The sequence below is a fragment of the Chiloscyllium plagiosum genome, unplaced genomic scaffold (genome assembly GCF_037043375.1).
Source record: "Chiloscyllium plagiosum isolate Xiang-an unplaced genomic scaffold, Cpla_swu_hap1 HiC_scaffold_27, whole genome shotgun sequence".
Classification (NCBI taxonomy): domain Eukaryota; kingdom Metazoa; phylum Chordata; class Chondrichthyes; order Orectolobiformes; family Hemiscylliidae; genus Chiloscyllium; species Chiloscyllium plagiosum.
Window position 1 is genome coordinate 10735525 of NW_028270165.1, and position 20418 is coordinate 10755942.

The 20418-nt window shown below is 45.6% G+C and overlaps 1 protein-coding gene across 1 annotated transcript in view; it reads left to right on the forward strand.

Annotated features, from left to right (window-relative positions):
* Positions 1-20418, forward strand: part of LOC148143086 (uncharacterized) — a 260306-nt gene that overhangs the window by 185407 nt on the left and 54481 nt on the right. Inside the window, exons 5-7 of the mRNA XM_087973994.1 lie at positions 2327-2450; positions 6491-6496; positions 14998-15421. Coding sequence (XP_087830120.1) covers positions 2327-2450; positions 6491-6496; positions 14998-15421 — 554 coding nt within the window. The remainder of the gene's footprint in view (positions 1-2326; positions 2451-6490; positions 6497-14997; positions 15422-20418) is intronic.

Consider the following 20418-nt stretch of genomic DNA (forward strand, 5'->3'; position numbering starts at 1 on the left):
CAAGCAAATATTAACTCTGTCTAAATTGCCACATTCTATTTTTACGAACCGTGACTTCACTCAGAAGCACAATTTACCCGCTCCCTCCTGAATATCCTTCCAGGCTCGAACATACCTTCCAGGTGAAGGAGCACGTTACCTGCACATTTGCCGCAACCTCGTCGACTGCATTCGCTCGTCCTCCTGACTTTAAAGCTCTGCCGAATCACTATAGATCCTTTAAGGCATGGGAGAATTTTCACAGCATTATTTCCTGTTTCTCGGCCCCTACTGACTTGGAAAACTTCAGTTCTCGAGGAGAGCTCGCCCAATTTTTCAATCTACCTTTATTGCTGACATTCCTCAAACACCGCACCACTCATGTCAACCTGTTCAACGCGCTCTCCAACCATTTCACTTCCCTGTTTTCTGCCCCATCCGTATTCAAGGCAGCCCAACCTCGTTTCACGAAGGTGCTTTTTGAGAAAATTAATGGGGCATTTTTGCACAAATCAAGTTAAGAGACGCAGCCTCGTCTGGGATTTGAATCTAGGACCACGCACAAGTCTGAACAGTTAAAGACTCTACCTGAGATTCATGCCCCTAAACCAACAAGCCAAACAGCGGCTATTGCCCCACCCACCACACACCTCTTGAGTCAGCTGAGACATGCTTAGTTTGAAATACATTTGACATTGCTCTAAGAATTGCAAGTGACGAAGAGTTTCCAGAACAGCTGCTTCTCATTGTGTCTCCCGGCTGCTGTTTGTCCCATCCCCAGGAACCGGGCTCCCTCCACTGTTTCGAAACTTTTCTCTGACACCCAAGTGGCCAGTGACAAGCATTGCCCTCCTCACCATAGGATACAGAGAACAGGAGACCACTCAGAGGTTGTCACCTCAACTGTGCACATTGGGCCAGTATATCATTGTGAAATACTTATGTCGAAGCTTTTTTGGGAAGCGGATGAGAAGACGAGGTGCAGAACAGAGCGCCGTTATACGGGAAAGCTGCTAAAGACGACGTTGAATGAATAGGAGAGAATGGTTTCTCTTTTGGGTTATGGTCCCAACACGCACGCGTTGTGCCATTCTCCTGCATTGCTCGGCAGTTTTTCCAGAGAAGTATTCAGCTTTTCATCTGGCGTGTGGCAGGCACGTTTGAGAATGACGTCAAAAGATCTTCACTGCTGTCGTGTCATATGCTGTTGTACAGACACATCGTCGATGTGCAAAAATAAACTCTGTCTAAATTCCCACATTCTGTTTTTCGAACTGTGATTTCGCTCAGAGTCACTCATTTTCAAAACTCGCAATATTCAAACTTTAACAAAGTGCTCATAGAAATGATTAGTGAACACCTGGAAGAAAGTCTTCCGAACTTAACTGGGGAATTTCGCTTTGAGGGGTCTTGAACTTTAAGTGGAAGGAAGGGAAGTTTGCCCCGAGGCTGTTTAATGTGGAGATGTGTTCTCCATGTAAACTGGTCGTAGTTGACCATCCCAGTGCTTCCCGATGCAGGGCTGCCTGACCCCGAGGGAGGTTTACTTGTAGCAACTGGAGTGAATCCAGAGATAGAGCAGATTCTGCAAAGGTGCTCAAATACTTTCTACCTCTCTTTTAGTTATTTTCCTTGTGTATTCCCTCAGATTGGCATGTTTTCCAAGCAACCCTGGAAAATGGTTGCTTTTTTCCTCATGTTCACAATTAAAAGTGTAGTTTCTCATGGAACTGAGCCGCATTGAAAGGATTGGCATATTGATATATATATGCACACGTATTTAGTTTAAGATTAGTTTAGATTAGATTTGAATGAAGTTTTCCTCTAAACACACCTAAGTCTATCTGGCTGCATGAGGGATTTCAGGTTTCTGTGTGCTGGGTATTATGTGATCAGCAGGCATCTGGCAAACTACAGGAACTGCCACCTATGTTATGTTCGTTTAAGTGTACTGCCAGTGATCACTTATTTTGTAATTTTTCTTTGCAGGAAGACGTGCCGAAAGAAATCTGAAAACAAATGATACACCAACTTCTGACAGAGCCACTTGATTCATTGGGACTTGAATATCAGCAGCCATTCCAATCAAGAAGACATGGTTGCTTTTGTTTGCTTGAAAGAGTTTGGACACTGGTGCGGCAGGAAGAATACTGAGACACCGGGTGAGGGAGATTCAGTGCGCTGACTGTGAAAAGTGCTTCACACCATTTACTCAGCTTGGAGGAATCAAAATCTCATCCCTCACGGTGGGGATAGACTATGTCCCCATTCTGATTGTAATTTCAAACCCAGACCAACGCAAGGAAAGCTCCCCCAATGGGGAAACTGTGGAAATGTGGGGACTGAGGGAAAAGATTCCCTTCCCCATCCGTGCTGGAAACCCACAGACGTATTCACAGCGGGAAGACGCCATTCACCTGCTCGGTGTGCAGGAAGGGCTTCAGTCGGATCAGCCATCTGGAGATGCACGAGTGGGTCCACAAGTGAGAGAAGCCATTCACGTGCCCCATGTACGGGAGGGCGTTCACTCAGTCAGCTGCACTGCTGATGCACCTGTGGGTCCACACCCGAGAGAGGCCGTTCACCTGCTGTCCGTGCGGGGAGGGCTTCACCTGCTCCTCCCACCTGGGGAGGCACCAGCGCGTTCACGTGCCATCGCGGGGGGGATGGAAGGAGCGATGGCCGAGCGCCGCTAACAACCCAGTTCTGGGGACTCTCAGGTTCGAATCCCGTCGCGGCAGATGGCAGAATTGGGATTCGGTCAGTAGTCTGGACTTCAGAATCTAAGGATGAAACCATTTTCAGAGGGCAAAAACCCATCTCATTCACTCATGTCCTTTTCAGTGATGGAAACTGCCGTTGCGGGAAAGGATTCACTCAGTCGTCCCAGCTGCATGCTTTACCCGGCTGTACGAAGGATCCAGTTACAAAGGGACAACTCAACTGACCAATAATAAAGAAAGTGTGGTGGGGGGAGTGGGGGTGAGAGTGTGCACTTTGAGCTTGAGGTGCTTTTTTTTAAAGAAAAGCTACTTTTTGTACGCCTTGTGATGTGGAGATCTGAAGCTGTAAGAAAGTTGGGTCACAATAGAGGTTACCTGAACTTACCGTCAGGCTTAAACTCTCATTGAAAGCTGTGAGATCCAACAGCTTCTCATTTCTTTCAGCCACCAGCACCGAGTTTCCAATGTCGTGACTCAGAAGGAGCAGTGAATGAGTAGCTAGTATTGTTCGAAATTGTAAATTTTTCAGGACTGCAGGTTTATTGTTTCATTGGCATTGCAAAGTTTACTGGCAACAGTGGGAGGTGTGGGCTGTATTCACTGGAAACAAAGTTTTAAAATGACACAAACACCAGGGTATAGTCCAACAGGTTTATTTGGAAGCACTAGGTTTTGCAGCGCTGTTCCTTCATCAGGTAGCTGTTGAGTAGGATGGTAAGACACAGAATATAAAGCAAAAGATTATAGTGTCATGCAACATAAATGATATATTGAAGAAACCTGTTAAGTCTTTCATCTTTTAAAATGGGTTGCAGATTTCGGTTCATTAATCTGTAAAACCCAGAACTTCTTTTTAGTAACATTCTCCAGGTAACTTAATATTTTATAAAGGGAGGTGACACCTCAGGTCAGACAACGCATGAGAGCTGTGAGGTTAGAGTCTTTCTGTATCCGAGTCTTGAGTCAGACTGGTTCTATTTCCAAATATATAATCCTGCAAATGCAATTCACCCCAAAGACTTCTATGTGTGAGTGCATGCATGAGACAGAGCGTCTGTGTGTGTGCGTGTGCATGCTGGGTAAAATGGGTGTGTGATGGAGTATAATTGTGTGAGAAGGTGTTGCATGGATGTGAGTGTGAGGGGTGTATCGATGTGTGTCTGAGAGAGAGCCTGTCTATCAGAGAGGGTCTGCACGACCGTGTGAGTACTTGTGTGTGTGTGTGTGTGTGTGTGTGTGTGTGTGTGTGTGTGTGTGTGTGTGTGTGTGTGTGTGTGAGAGAGAGAGAGAGAGAGAGAGAGAGAGAGTTTGTGTGTGTATTGTGTAGCTGGGTCTTCTGTAGTGATACATGAATCCAAGGTCTCAGCTGAGGTCATTCTCGTGTGTTCTAAACTTGTTATCAGCCTCTGCTCGGCCACTAGAAACGATTAAACAGTTAAGCAGTTTCACAACACACACTGGAGAGGGCAAGGTGAAGGGTTTATGTCTGAAACGTTGATTCTCCTGCTCCTTGGATGCTGCCTGACCTGCTGTGCTTTTTCAACACTACCTGGTGGGCGGCACGGTGGCACAGTGGTTAGCACTGCTGCCTCACAGCTCCAGAGTTCAATTCCCGCCTCAGGCGACTGACTGTGTGGAGTTTGCACATTCTCCCCGTGTCTGCGTGGGTTTCCTCCGGGTGCTCCGGTTTCCTCCCACAGTCCAAAGATGTGCAGGTCAGGTGAATTGGCCATGCTAAATTGCCCGTAGTGTTAGGTAAAAGGTAAATGTAGGGGGTATGGGTGGGTTGCGCTTCGGCGGGGCGGTGTGGACTTGTTGGGCCGAAGGGCCTGTTTCCACACTGTAAGTAATCTACTCTCGATTCTGATCTCCAGCATCTGCAGTTCTCACTTTCTCCTCCTGGGCGAGGTGGGACTTGTATTTTATTCACTCATTCACTCCTACAGCCTGTCCTTGGTTGTGGCCTAACTGTGCATATATCAATGCAAGTTTCAGAAAGATTTCTACAGTTTGTTTTTTTAAAAAAGAACATTCTTCCAGACTTTAACAACGTTTCTGAATATATGATTTTAGCTATTCTCAATTTTAAAAATCAGTCATTTCTCGCACACCCTGTTTCCCAGGTAGAATCGTCAACACCCATTCTCCCTCTCTCCTTAAAAGGGCTTGATACAGCGATCAAAGAGGGCTGAGGCACCAGAAAGGACGGGGAGGATCGCTGGTGGGGGTGGAGAAGGGAGAGAAATGGAGAGGGGGACAGAGGTTGGGAGGTAGAGAAGGACTGGGGTTCAGAGGGTTATGGGGAGAGAATGGTGCAGTGTGAGGAGAGAGAATGGGCAGGGGGCAGTGGGTGGGGAGAAAATGGACGGGGCGGGGGGAGTGTGAAGAGAGAGACAGCACAATCCTACCTTCCCCAGAACTGATATCAATGTCCCACGAACGAACCCACTCCTCCCACAGCAGACTTGGGGCAATCATTTCTCAATATACGCGTGGCTAAGGCAGTGGAATCATATCATCCCTATAGGCCATTCACACCGATCTTCCCAACAGCATCCCATCCAGACCCACTCGATTATGCTTCAGCTCTGGTAAAAATAATGACTGCAGATGCTGCAAACTAGATTCTGGATTAGTGGTGCTGGAAGAGCACAGCAGTTCAGGCAGCATCCGAGGACAGGCAAAATCGACGTTTCGGGCAAAAGCCCTTAATCAGGAATAAAGGCAGAGAGCCTGAAGCGTGGAGAGATAAGCTAGAGGAGAGTGTGGGTGGAGATAAAGTAGCATCAGTCCGGACAAGACAAGGGGACAGTGTTGAGCTGGAGGTTTGAAACTAGGATGACGCGAGGGAAGGGGAAATGAGGAAGCTGTTGAAGTCCACATTGATCTCGGAACACTTCAACCCCAGGGCATCAATGTGGACTTCAACAGCTTCCTCATTTCCCCTTCCCCCACTTCATCCTAGTTTCAAACCTCCAGCTCAACACTGTCCCCTTGTCTTGTCCGGTCTTGTCCGACCTGCCCAGCTCCTTTTCCACCTATCCACTCCACCCTCTCCTCCCTGACCTATCACCTTCATCTCCTCCCCCACTGACCTATTGTACTCTATGCTACTCTCTCCCCACCCCCACCCTCCTCTAGCTTCTCTCTCCACGCTTCAGGCTCTCTGCCTTTATTCCTGATGAAGTGCTTTTGCCCGAAACGTCGATTTTGCCTGTCCTCGGGTGCTGCCTGAACTGCTGTGCTCTTCCAGCACCACTAATCCAGAATATGCTTCAGCTCTGCAATTCCACATAGCTATTTCCTGATGAAGGGTTTTGCCGGAAACGTCGATTCTCCTGCACCTCGCACGCTGCCTGACCTGCTGTGCTTTTCCAGCACACACTCTCGACCCTAATCTCCAGCAGTCGTCACTTTCGCCCTGTAGGGGGTGAATGTTCGATGCCGAGTCTTTTGAATCTCTTCAAATCTTTCCTCCTCACCCTAAACCTGTACCCTCTAGTTTTGTAATACCTCTACCCTGGGGTAAAGACAGGAACGTTGAGCAGCCAGACAAAATGCAAAAGGAATAAAACGTCGAAGCACAGGGGAAAAAAAACATTCCGGCAAAAAAAATGGCGTTGGCATTTTTCTCTCGTATTCGCATTTGGACACTTAAAATCTGTCATGATCTGGAGGTGCCCGTGTTGGGCTGGGGTGTACAAACTTAAAAATCACACAACACCAGGTTACAGTCCAATCGGCTTGTTTAGAAACACTTAGCTTTCGGAACGCTGCTCCTTCATAAGGCGGTTGTGGAGTGTAAGATCAGAAGATCATAAATTCTGTGTTACCATGTTATACTCCACAACCGCCTGATGAAGGAGCAGCACTCCAAAAACCCGTGCTTCCAAATAAGCCTGTTGGACTGTAACCAGGTGTTTTGTGATTTTTAACTCTAAAATTTGTCAGTAACACCAGCATCGTGACAGATTATACTGAGCATGCTCCGCGGTGTCAGTAAGCACTGCGCATGTCTGCCGGTGTCAGCAAAGTACTGCGCATACTCCTGGGTGTCCGCAGAAAAGGCGCACGAGCTCCTTTCCATGGACCAATGGAGAACCTTGGAGGATCCGAAGGAGGCTGGTCCTCCTGCCAATCAGAGTCGGCCGTTGTCGAAATGCGGAAGTTGGACCGTGAGCTCTGAAGCCGCTGATGCTGCTCTTTTGTCACCCCAGACTATAAATTCCTTCCTCTGTCTAAAATTTGTGAGTATAATAGAGGTTTTGTCACCACCTTTTCCATTTTCTTTTCATTCTGGGATTCAATTATTGATTTGTAGCAACTGAAAGGAAAGAGTGAATCGAGGGAGGGGACAGACTCTGGAAAAGTTGATCCAGGTCTGTGTCTCACTTTGCAAACGCAGTGCCACAATGGGAAGGTATAGCCTTTGATGTATGTTAAAAAATAGCAGAAAGGAGGTGCATTGTTTATGTAGTGATATGTTGAGATGTGGCGAAAGTGAGATGCTGGAGATCAGAGTTGAAAAGTGTGGCGCTGGCTAACCACAGCAGGTAAGGCAGCAACTGAGGAGGAGAGACGACGTTTCGGGCACGAGCTCTTCATCAGGAAAGATGTGTGGATGGACAAAGGGGCCTCGGCGTCCTTCGAAACCAGTTACTGCCAGTTGTCAGACAGGTGCAGCAAGCAATGAGCAAAGCAAGTGATATATTAGTAAGAGGAATTGAGTTCAGAAGTGTGGATGTCTTTCAGCAGTTAGGCAGGTCATTGAATGTATTCAAGGCTGAGTTCATTTGACTTTGATGAACAAAGAAGTGGATGGTTTTGGGGAAGGCAAGAAAATGGTTTTAAGACCAGTATAGAACAGTTACAGAGTCATACAGCACAGAAACAGACCCTTCAGTCCAACTAGTCCATGTTGACTATATTGACAAACTAAACTAGTCCCACCTGCCAATTTCTATTCGTGCACTTATTCAAATTTATTTTAAATGTTGTTACTGTACCTGCATTCACTACTTCCTCTGGACATTCATTTGACACACACTCCACTCTCTTAAACGAAAAATGTGCTCCTCATGTCTTTTTAAAATTTTTCTACCCTCACCTTAAAAAGACTGCTCCCTATTCTTGAAACAACAGCTGATATTGACCTAATTTATGCACCTCATGATTTTATAAACCTCAATAAGGTCACCACTCAACCTCCTATGTTCCAGTGAAAAGGTTCCAGCCTATTCACCTAGATGTAAGTAGATCCATATTCAGTTATGATCTGTTCAATGCTTGTGCAGGCTCGAAAGACCAAATGGCCAACTCCTGCTCCCAATTCTCTCACTGTGGCCAGGACAGCAAGAGACCATAAGACATAGGAGCAGAAATTAGGCCATTCAGCTCATCAGGTCTGTTCATACCATTCAATCGTGGCTGATAGGTTTCTCAACTCCATTCTCCCGCACTCTCCTTGGAACTCTCCATCCCCATGATACTCAGGAACCTATCTACCTCAGTCTTAAATATCCTCAGTGACCTGGCCTCTAGAACCTTCTGTAGAAATGAATTCCATAGATTCACCACTCTTTCACTGAAGAAGTATCTCCTTATCTGCGTTCTAAAACACCCTCCCTTTACTCGAAGGCTGTGCCCTCTGGTCCGAGTCTCTCCTACCAATGGAAACATCCTCTGAAAGTCTACTCTGTCCAGGCCATTCAGTATTCTGTATGTTTCCATTAGATCCCCCTGAGTGTGGGCCTGTTAATCAGCATGAAACAGACCCTTCAGGATTAGGTACAGCAGGGGTTAGGTTCAGCAATGAGAGAATGGAGGGAGAGTATGTGGGACAGAGATTTTCAGCTTCGAGGGAATAACAGAGGAAAGAGAGTTTAGCATAAATTAGAATTGATCGGATGGGCCAAGGAGTAGCAGATGGGGTTTAATTCAGAGAAATGTGAGATGTTGCATTTTGGTCCAGCAATCCAGGCAGGACTGACACAGTTAAGGGGAGTGTCGCAGAACAAAGAGACCTTGGAGTGCAGGTTCATAGTTCCTTGAAGGTGGAGTCTTACATAGATAGTATAGTGAACAAGGTGTTTGGTATGCTTTCCTTTATTGGCCAGAGCATTCAGTATAGGAACTGGGAGATCATTTTGCGGCTGTACAGGACATTGGTTAGGCCATTTTTGGAATACTGCATTCAATTCTGGTCTCTCTGATGTAGGAAAGATGTTATGAAACTTTGAGAGGGGTCAGAAAATATTTAGAAGGCTGTTGCCAGATTTGGAGGGTTTGAGCTGCTGGAAGGGGCTGAACAGGCCAGGGAGATATTTTCTTTGGAGCATCAGAGGCTGAGTGGTAACCTTGAAAGAAGTTTATAAGGGGCATGAATAGGGTGAATACCCAAGGTCTTTTATCCATGGTAGGGGAGTCCAGAACTAAAGGGGCAGAAGTTGAAGGTGAGGAGGGCAAGGGACCTGAGGGGCAACATATTTTCAGACAGAGGGTGGAACGTGTATGGAACGAACTGCCAGAGGAAGTGGTAAGGCTGGTACAATGACAACATTTAAAAGCTACTGGATGGGTACTTGTATAGGAAGGATTTAGAGGAATGAGTCAAATGCTAGCAAATGGGACTAGATTAGTTTGTGATATATAGTTGGCACGGATGAGTTGGGCCAAAGGGTCTGTTTCTGTGCTGTTTGACTTTAATCATCTTCAGTGAAAGCAGAAGTGTTGTTGTGAAGACTGGACTTTCAGAGCAGCTCTCAAAAATGTTTTGCCCTTACTCAGAGCAGAAGAAGTTCCAATGAAATCTTTCATTTGTGAGACAGCAACTGAGTGAGTGAGTGAGTACATCTGGGATTTGGTGGAAAGTGGGAATTGATTGCACTGTGGGGATGAAACCCTACCCTATCCAGACATTTCTGCTGGTAGATGAGACTAGGCCCCAAGATTAGGGGAAGTAGATTTAGGACAGAGATGAGGAGGAACTGCTTTTCCTGGAGAGTAGTGAAACTATGGAATTCTCTGCCCAAGGAAGCAGAGAAGGCAGCTTCGTTAAGTATATTCAAGACACAATTAGATGGGTTTCTGCATAATTGGTGAATTAAGGATTGTTTGGACATTGCAGGGAGGAGGACCTGAGATGATGGATAGATCAGCCATAATCTTAATGAATGGCAGAGCAGGCAGGACAGGCCAAATGGCTGACTCCTGCTTCTATTACAATGAACCTAAAACCCTGCATTTCCCATGGCTAACCCAACTAACCTGCACATCCCTGAACACTATGGGCAATTTAGCCTGACCAATCCAAATCAAGGCTGATGAGCAATGTCGTGATGTGGAAATGAACATCAGAGAATGATAGAAAGGGACAAGGAGAGTAAATATACCAGCAATCAAAACTGGATTCAGAAAATCACAAAAACTGAAACTAAAAACTGAATGTGAGCTGCATTGTAACAGAAGTGAATGAATTGACTGAACACATTGAAGAGAATAATTATGATCTGAGACTCCTTACAGGGACATGACTTCAGGATGGCAAGGACTGGATCCTGAATATCGTGGGGGTAGTCAAATGGGAAGCTCAGTAAAGGGAGAGGGTTGGTGCTGCTCATCAAAGCACTGATCACAGGGTAGTCTGGTGTCAGCTTGGATTTCAGGTCCGGATGTCTCTGTCCTCTGTTGATCTCCCTGTTCCCACAGAGTAAGATGTTGGTCTGTTCTCAGCTCTGCTGGATTTCTGCTGAAGCTTTAATGCCCCCTTTTACACGTTTGGGAAAAATAAAACATTTATTCAATCGAGACCCAATCCATAATCTCCCAGACTGTCAACCAGTCCCGGTAAATCTGAAGTAGGGGTCTCCCAGGATTCTGATAGTGCTCTACCTGAGGAATTCTCTCTCCCTTACATCTAACTATTAATATCCAGCTATGATTTACAACCATACTTGCACCAACAAAAATAAAGCATCTGTTATCAAATAGACATATGGATATACAGCATGGAAACAGGGTTTCTCTATTGCACACACAGAACCACACTCTCCATGGGGATCAATTTGAATTTGCAGCATTACATTTGCAGATACATTCTATTTTGCTCAAAAATTCTAAATTTGACGGTATTAGGCAAGAATTTTCAAAAGCTGATTGTGCGCCAATGTTAGCAGGTAAAGGGACGGCTGGAAAATGGGAAGCCTTCAGAACTGTGATAACTAGAGTCCAGAGAAAATATATTCTTGTTAGGGTGAAAGGAAAGGCTGGTAGGTATAGGAAAAGCTGGCTGACTGGAGAAATTGAGGGTTTGGTTCAGAAAATGAAGGAAGCATATGTCAGGTATAGATAGGACAGATTGAGTGAAGCCTTACAGTATAAAGGGAGTAGGAGTATACTTAAGAGAGAAATCCAGGAGGGGAAACGAGGGGACATGAGATAGCTTTGGCATCTAGAGTTAAGGGGAATCCAAAGGATTTTTACAAATACGTTAAGGACAAAAGAATAAGTAGGGAGAGAATAGGGCCCCTCAAAGATCAGTAAGCTGGCCTTTGTGTGGAACCGCTGGAGGTGGGGGAGATACTAAACGGGTATTTTGCATCAGAGTTTACTGTGGAAAAGGACATGGAAGATATAGAATGTAGGGAAATAGATGGTGACATCTTGAAAAATGTCCATATTACAGAGGAGCAAGTGCTGGATGCCTTGAAATGAATAAAAGTGGATAAATTCCCAGGAGCTGATCAAGTGTACCCTAGAACTCTGTGGGAATCTAGAGAAGTGATTGCTGGGGCTCTTGCTGAGATATTTGTATCATTGATAGTCACAGGTGATGTGTTGGAAGACTGGAGGTTGATTAACGTTGTGCCACTGTTAAAGAAAGGTGGTAAAGACAAGCCACGGAACTATAGACCAGTGAGCCAGGCGTCGGTATTGTCGGAGGGAATCCATCGAGGGACAAGATATACATGTATTGGAAAGGCAAGAACTAATTAGGGAAAGTCAACATGGCTTTATGTGTGGGAAATCATGTCTCACAAACTTGAATGAGTTTTTTTGAAGAACTAACGAAGGGAACTGATGAGGGCAGAGAATAGATGTGATCTATATGGACTTCAGTAAGGTGTTCGACAAGGTTCCCCATGGGAGACTGGTGAGCAAGGTTAGATCTCATGGAATACAGGGAGAACTTACCATTTGGATACAGAACTGGCTCAAAGGTAGAAGGTGGTGGTGGAGGGTTGTTTTTCAGACAGGAGGCTTGTGACCAGTAGAGTGCCACAAGGATCTATGCTGGGTCCACTACTTTTCATCATTTATATAAATGATTTGGATGTAAGCATAAGAGGTATAGCTATAAGTTTGCTGATGACACTAAAACTGGAGGTGTAGTGGACAGCGAAGAAGGTTACCTCAGATTACAACGAGATCTTGATCAGATGGGCCAATGGGCTGAGAAGTGGTAGATGGAGTTTAATTCAGATAAATGTGATGTGCTGCATTTTGGGAAAGCAAATCTTAGCAGTACTTATATACTTAATGGCAAGGTCCTAGAGAGTGTTGCTGAAAAAAAGAGATCTTGGAGTGCAGTTTCATAGCTCCTTGAAAGTGGAGTCGCAGGTAGTGAAGAATAGGATAGTGATTAGATAGTGAAGAAGGCATTTGGTCTGCTTTCCTTTAATGGTCAGGGTATTGAGGACAGGAATTGGGAGGTCATGTTGCGGCTGCACAGGACATTGATGGAAATGTGTTGCTGGAAAAGCGCAGCAGGTCAGGCAGCATTTAGGGAACAGGAGAATCGACGTTTCGGGCATTAGCCCTTCTTCAGGAATGCACAGGACATTGGTTAGGCTACTGTTGGAATATTACATGCAATTCTGGTCTCCTTCCTATCAGAAAGATGTTGTGAAACTTGAAAGGGTTCAGAAAAGATTTACAAGGATATTGCTAGGATTGGAAGATTTGAGCTATAGGGAGAGGTTGAATAGGCTCGGGCTGTTTTCCCTGGAGTGTCAGAGGCTAAGGGGTGATCTTGCAGATATTGATAAAATCATGAGGGGCTTGGATAGGATAAATGGACAAAATCTTTCCCCTGGGGTGGGGGAGTCCAGAACTAGAGGGCATAGGTTTAGGGTGAAAGAGACCTAAGAGGCAACTTCTTCACTCAGGGAGTGGTATGTGTATGGAATGAGCCGCCAGAGGAAGTGGTGGAGGCTAGTCTGGATGGGCATATGAATTGGAAGAGTTTGGAGGGATATGGGCAAGTTGCTGGCAGGTGGGACTTGATTGGGTTGGGATATCTCGTCGTCATGGATGAGTTGGACTGTCCATCTATGACATGGATGATGCTGTCCATCTATGACTGTATAACTCTAAGTGCACAATGTGCTGGCAGTCAATGCAGGCAGCCAATACATGTAATATTTTGTAAATTTCACTTTGCAAATCGAAGCAGGCTGACTCAAGATTGGGATACAGACAGACTCTGACCTCACTCCTTTCATGCATTATCTGAGCTGAGATGTCACCTTTTCTTATAAAAGCTTAAGTTATCTGGAGAAGGAGCCTGATAGGAAGTTCTGGGACTTGCATATTATTGATACCTGCAACCCATTCTAAAAGATGAAAGACTTAACAATCCAGGTTTGTTCAGTATATAATTTCAGTGGCCGGACACTGTAATGTTTTTCCATAAATTCTGTGTCTTATGATCTTGTACTCCACAACCAACTGAATAAGACGCAGCACTCCAAAAGCCGGTGCTTTCGAAATAAACTTGTTGGACTGTAACCTTTTATTATGTTATATGTAACTTTGTCCAGGTTGGGGTGGATTCGCCATGTTAAATGACCCATAATGTTCTGTTTTGGATGGGTTCAGGTGGATTGGCAGTGTTCAGTTCCCCATATCGTCGAGGGATGTGCAGGTTAGGGTGGATTGGCTGTGCTAATTTACCCATAGTGCCCAGGGATGTGCAGGTTAGGGTGGATTGGCTGTGCTAATTTACCCGTAGTGTCCAGGGATGTGCAGGTTAGCATGGATTGGCTGTGCTAACTTAACCTACACATCCCTGGGCACTATGGGTAAGATGGATTCACTGTGCTAAATTCACTCTTTCATTAAGAGAGTGGTGCGTGTAAGGAATGAGCTGCCAGAGGAAATGGTGGATGCTTGTACAATTATGACATTTGAAAGGCATCTGGATGGAACTATAAAATGGAAGGGTTGAGAGGGATATGGGCCAAATGCTGGCAAATGGGTCTAGATTAATTTAGAATATCTGGTTGGCATCGACGAGTTGGACTGTTTCCATGCTGTATATCTCTGACTCTGGCTTGCCACATCTGTATGTTCAGTTTCTCCCTGGTGTCGGTGTTAACGCCTTTGATGTCTCATTTTGCTCTCTCCTTTCCAGGGATGTTAACCACTTTATGTCTGGTTGTTCCTCAAGAACTTGCATTGCAGGTTCACCCTGAACTGACACTATTTTTTCAGCTTCCCAAAATCAGACCTGCTCACTCTCAGCAGTGGAGTTATCCAAAATTCAGAGAGATGTTAGTCTTGAAGTTTTTGCTGTTCTGCCCCTGTAAGATCCTGAATCAGCACCTTCAGGAAAATTAGTTAGAGCGGTGTGAGAACAAAGGGGGAGAGAGAGAGTGGGATGGTGCTTTCAATTTTCAGTGTGGAATAACAAAAGAAAAGAATGTTCTGCAGAAAGTAGAATTGCTTGTTCTGAATTTCTACCTTGCACTGACAGTCATGACTTTTGTAATCTCTTTTTACAAAGCATTTGATGATCTGAAAACGGAAGTTTCGAAATCAACAGATGAAGGGCTGATGCCCGAAAAATCAACTTTCCTGCTCCTCGGATGCTGCCGGACCTGTTGTACTTTTCCAGCGCCGCACTGTTCAACTCTGACTCTCCAGCTTCTGCAGTCCTCACTTCGACGTCAATGTCCGACAGTCACTCAATCCACCAGGACTGCAACAATTTTTGACTGTGATTCTGTGAGAAGGAGCAAAGCCTTTTGGTTCCTGTTGGAGCACGTCTTCAGCATCAATGGGACTGGATGAGAGACCCTACTGTTGCAGCGCACTGATTGTGGAACCTGAAGCAGTTATACGGCCTGGAAAGGGAAATTCACGGCAGGGAGGGGCTGTACATGCTTTTGTATGCAGCTGAAGCTTCGGCCATGGAGAAACCCAATGGATCCTGCCCCGTGCAGAAACCGTGGAAGTGTGGCATCTGCGGAAAAGGCTTCCGTGTCACTTCTATCCTGGAGACTCATCAGCGCAGTCATACTGGGGAGAGGCCATTCACATGCCCCGAGAGCGGGAAGGGCTTCAGCTATGCCTCCGACCTGGTGAGGCACCAGCGGGTCCACGCCAGGGAGAGGCCCTTCAGCTGCCCCGAATGCGGGAAGGCCTTCAGCAATTCCTCTGACCTGGTGAGGCACCAGCGGGTCCACACAGGGGAGAGGCTCTTCAGCTGCCCCGAGTGTGGGAAGGGCTTTACCCAGGCCTCCACCCTGCTGGCCCACAGGCAGGGGCACACCGGAGAGAGGCCGTTCTTCTGCACTAAGTGTGGGAAGGCCTTCAGCAATTCTTCCATCCTGCTGGCCCACCGGCAGGTGCACACTGGGGAAAGGCAGTTCACCTGCTCTCAGTGTGAGAAGGGCTTTACCCGCGCTTCCCATCTGCGGAGGCACAAGCGAGTTCATGTGCCATCGCATGGGGATTAAAGGAGGGATAGTCAATTGCCTTATTGACTGGACTATCAACCCAGTTCCGGGGACTGCCAGGTTAGAATCCTGCCGTGGCAGATGGTGGAATTGGATTTCGGTCAGAAATCTGGAGTTCAGAACCTCATGAAGAAATGATTGTTTGGGGGGACATCACCCATCTGATTCACTCACATCCCTTTTTAGGGAAGGAAACTGCTGTTATAGGGAAGGATTCACTCAGTTGTCCCAGCTGCATCCTTTACCCGGTCTGGCCTACACGTAACTCCAGACCCACAACAGCATGGTTGACTCTTCATTGCCCACCACTGTCACCGGTCATTGAGTGGGGAAAGACTTACTTGTTTACAAGGTATGGGTTGAAATTGCTGAGTGAGGCAATACTTCCTACAGTTAAGGCTGTACCAAGGATCCAATTACAAACTGACAACTCGGTGGTGACCATAGTAAAGAAGGTGAGGGGGTGTGGGGTGGGGGTGCACGCTTCGACCTTGAGCTATTTAAAAAGCAGCTACTTTTTCTACACCTTTATGCTGGGAGGGATCTGAAGCTGTAACAACGTTGGGTCACAATAAAGCTTACCTGAACTTATCACCGGGCTCAGACTCTCATTGAAGGCTTTGAGCTCCAAGAGGTTTTTGGTTTCAAGCTGCTCATTTCATTTCAGCCTCCTGCACTAAGTTTCCAATGTCATGTATCAGATGGAGCAGTGAATGAGTAGCTAGTATCGTTAGAAGTTGTAAATTTTTCAGAAGTGCAGGTACTGCACCGTTTGATCAGCATTGTATAGTTTACTGGCAGCAGCGGGAGATGTGGGCTGCGTTCACTGAAAATGGTGTGGAGGTGTCGATGTTGGACTGGGGTAGATAAAGTTAAAAATCACACAACACCAGGTTATAATCCAACAGGTTTGTTTGGAAGCACTAACTTTCAGAGTGCTGCTCCTTCATCGGGTAGCTGTTGGCCGGGGAATAATACACCGATTGTATAGCAAAAGATCACAGTGTCATGCGACTGATAGAATATATTGAACAAACCTAGATTGTTGTTGTCTTTCATCTTTTAGAATGGGTTGCAGGTTTTGATTCATTAATATGTAAATCCCAGAACATCTTTAAAGTCACGTTCTCGAGATGACTTAATGTTTTATAAAAAAAAGTGACATCTCAGCTCAGACAATGTATTAAAGATGTGATTTTCGAGTCTGTCAGTATTCCAATCTTGAATCAGACTGGTTCTGTTTCCAAAGTAGGAATTTATAAAATAATGCATGGATTGACTGCCTGCAGATTGTGTGCTTTTTGAGCAAAATTGAAAGTATCTGCAAATATAATTCTGCCAATACAAATTCACTCCATAGAGTTTTGTGTGTGTGTATGTGTATATGTGAGTTTGTGTTTGAGTGCGTGCGTAAGAGTGAAGTGTGAGTGTGATGGAGTTTATGCCTGTGAGTGTGTTGTGGGGTGTATGTGTGTGTGCGCCTATGAGAGGGGTATGAATAAAAGTGAGAGGTTGCATTTTGCTAAACAAGGAAGGGCTGGACATAGTGAGTTTTGAGAAGATTTGTAGCTCATGTTGAGGTTTTGGATGTAGGTTTGCTTGCTGAGCTGCAAGGTTCATTTCCAGACGTTTCGTTACCTATTGGGTAACGTCTTCAGTGGGCTTCAGGCGAAGAATTTTCAGCTTTGCTATGTATAGTTAATGGTAGGTCCCTGGGTTGTGTTGTAGAACAGAGACACTTTGGCGGGGGAGGGGGGTGGAGTTAGGGGGTTCAGGTATATAGTTCTTTGAAAGTTGCATCACTGGTAGACAGGTGGTAAAGAAGGCATTTCGCACCATTGCCTTCACTGTCCATCCTATTGAGTTCAGAAGTTGGGACATCATGCTGAGGTTGTACAGGATGTTGATGAGGCCACTTTCTGGGTACTGAGTACAGTGTTGGTGGCTCTGTGATAGGAAGAATACTATTAGAGAGGGTTCCATAAAGATTTACCAGGATGTTGCCAGGACTGGAGAGTTTGAGTTATAAGGAAAGGTTGGGACTGTCTTCTTTGGAGTGTAGGGGGTTGAGGGGTGACCTTACTAAGATTTATAAAATCATTAGGAGTGGAGGTAAAGTGAATAGCAAAGAGCTCTTCCTTAAGACCATAAGACACAGGAGTGGAAGTAAGGCCATAAGTCCACTCCGCCATTTAATCATGGCTGACGGGCATTTCAACTCCACTTACCATACTCTCCCCATTGAGATACCAAGAATTTATCAATCTCTGCCTTGAAGACATTTAATGACCCGGTCTCCACTGCGCTCCATGGCAATGAATTCCACAGGCCCACCACTCTCTGGCTGAAGAAATGTCTCCTCATTTCCATTCTAAATTGACCCCCTCTAATTATCAGGCTGTGCCCATGGGTCCTAGTCTCCCTGCCTCATGGAAAAAAACTTATCAGCATCCACACTTTTTAAGCCATGCACTATCTTGGAAGTTTCTATTAGATCTCCCCTCAACCTTCTAAATTCTGATGAATATAATTCCAGGATCCTCAGCTGTTCATCGTCTGTTAGGCCTATGATACCAGCGACCATCGTGTGAATCTCCGCTGGGCACGCTCCAGTGCCACTATGTCCTTACTGAGGTGTGGGGCCCAAAATTGGACACAGTATTCTAAATGGAGCCTCACCAGAGCTCCAAGTCTCAGTAGCACATCGCTGCTTTTACATTCCAACTCTCTTGAGATAAATGACAACATTATATTTGCTTTCTTAAGCACGGACACAACCCGCAAGTCAAACTTTAGAGAATCCTGGACTAGCAGTCCCAGATCCCTTTATACTTTGGCTTTATGAATTTTCTCAATGATTAGAAAATAGTCCATGCTGTATTCTTTTTTCCGAACTGTAAGACCTCACATTTGCTTACATTGAATTTCATCAGCCATTTCCTGGACCACACTCCTAAACTGTCCAAATCTTTCTGCAGCCAACCCACCTCCTCAGAACTACCTGCCTGTCTGCCTAACTTTGTATCATCAGCGAACTTCGTGGGAATGCCCCCAGTCCCTTTATCCAGATCATTAATATATAAAGTGAACAGCTGCAGCACCAACACTGAGCCCTGCGGGACACCACTTGTCACCAGCTGCCATTCCGAAAAAGAACCTTTTATCCCAACTCTCTGCCTTCTCTCGGGCAGCCTATCCTCAATCCATGCCAGTAGCTCAACTCGAATACCATGGATCCTCACTTTACTCAGCTGCCTCCTATGAGGCACCTTATCAAAGGCCTTTTGGAAATCTCGGTAGATGACATCCTCTGGGTTTCCCAAGTCTAACCTTCTTGTTAACTCTTCAAGTTTGTCAGGCATGACTTCCCCTTACTAAATCCATGCTGACTTATTTTAATCCAACCATGCACTTCCAAGAATTTCGAAATCTCATCCTTAACGATAGATTTTAGAATTTTATCTACAACTGAGGTTAGGCTAATCGGCGTATAATTTTCCAGCTTTTGTCTTGATCCTTTCTTGAACAAAGGACTTACAACAGTGATTTTCCGATCATCTGGGACTTTCCCTGACTGCAGTGATTTTTGAAAGATTACAACCAACATCTCTGCTAATTCTTCAATCACCTCCATCAGAACGCTAGGCTGCAGCCATCAGGGCCAGGAGATTTCTCAATTTTTAGACCTATTAGCTTTTCGAGCACTTTCTTTTTTTGTAATGGCTACCATACTCAATTCTGCTCCTTAACGCTCCTTAATTGGAAGGATATTACTCATGTCTTCCACTGTGAAAACTGACACAAAGTATTTATTAAGTTCTTCAGCTATTTTCTTATCTCCCATCACTAACCTTCCTGCATCAATTTGGAGCAGCCCAATTTCTACTTCTGCCTCTGGTTTGTTTCTTATGTATTGCAAAAAAACTTTTACTATCATTTCTAACATTACTGGTCCGCTTACCTTCATATTTGATCCTCTCCTTCCTTATTTCTCTCTTTGTTATCTTCTGTTTGTTTTTGTAGTCTTCCCAAGCTTCTGATTTCCCAATGGTCTTGGCCACTTTATAGGCTCTCTTTTTCGTTGATACATTTCCTGACTTCCTTTGTCAGCCATGGCAGTCTTCTTCCCTCCCTCCCCCCCCCCCCCCCCCCCCCCCCCCGCCCGCTGCCCGATGCCCGATAATCTTTATTTTTTGGGGGGATGAACCGCTGTACTGTGTCCTCAATTACACCCAGAAATTCCTGCCATTTGTTGCTTTACTGTCTTCCCCACTAGGCTCTGCTTCCAGTCAATTTTTGACAGTTCCTCCCTTATTGCCCTTTATTTAACTGTAACACCATTACATCTAATTTTGCCTTCTCTCTTTCAAACTGCACATTTGTGTCCAATTGCCAATTTGGGATAAAAAAGGCGGGAGTCACAGGGGAAAAAAATTGTGACTCCCGCCTTTTTTATCCCAAATTGGCAATTGGACACAAACTCTGTCAGTAACAACCGGCACCGGTCGCCATTGGTCAGGTGGAGTAAGGTGCGCTCTGATTGGGCGGAGCGTGGATGACGTGCGTCACTGAAGGAGGAGACGGAAAGAAGAAGAAAAACAAAGATGGCGGCGCGAGGCTGCGGTTTTCTCATCGACTCAGCGGGCGGTTTCTGACGGAGGGAGGGGGCAGACAGGCATCGTTTACCTCAGAAAATACCTTTAAAATGCATTTCAAATTAAAGTCAGAACTTTTCAAACAAAAGTTGTGAAGAAAAGAAGACAGTCCCCGGTGGGGTTTATTGTTTATTTGTGTATAATTCCCGGGGCCCGGGAAGGGGGAGGTGACGGTTACCGGGTGAACGAGAAAACAAATTAAAAATGTCGGCGGTGGAGGAGAGAGAGTCGGCGCCCGCGGCTACTTCGGCGGCGGGAGGTGGAGGAGCGGCGGCGGCGGGGGGTAAAGTCCGGCGGAACACAAGCTGGAGGAGAGGCTGC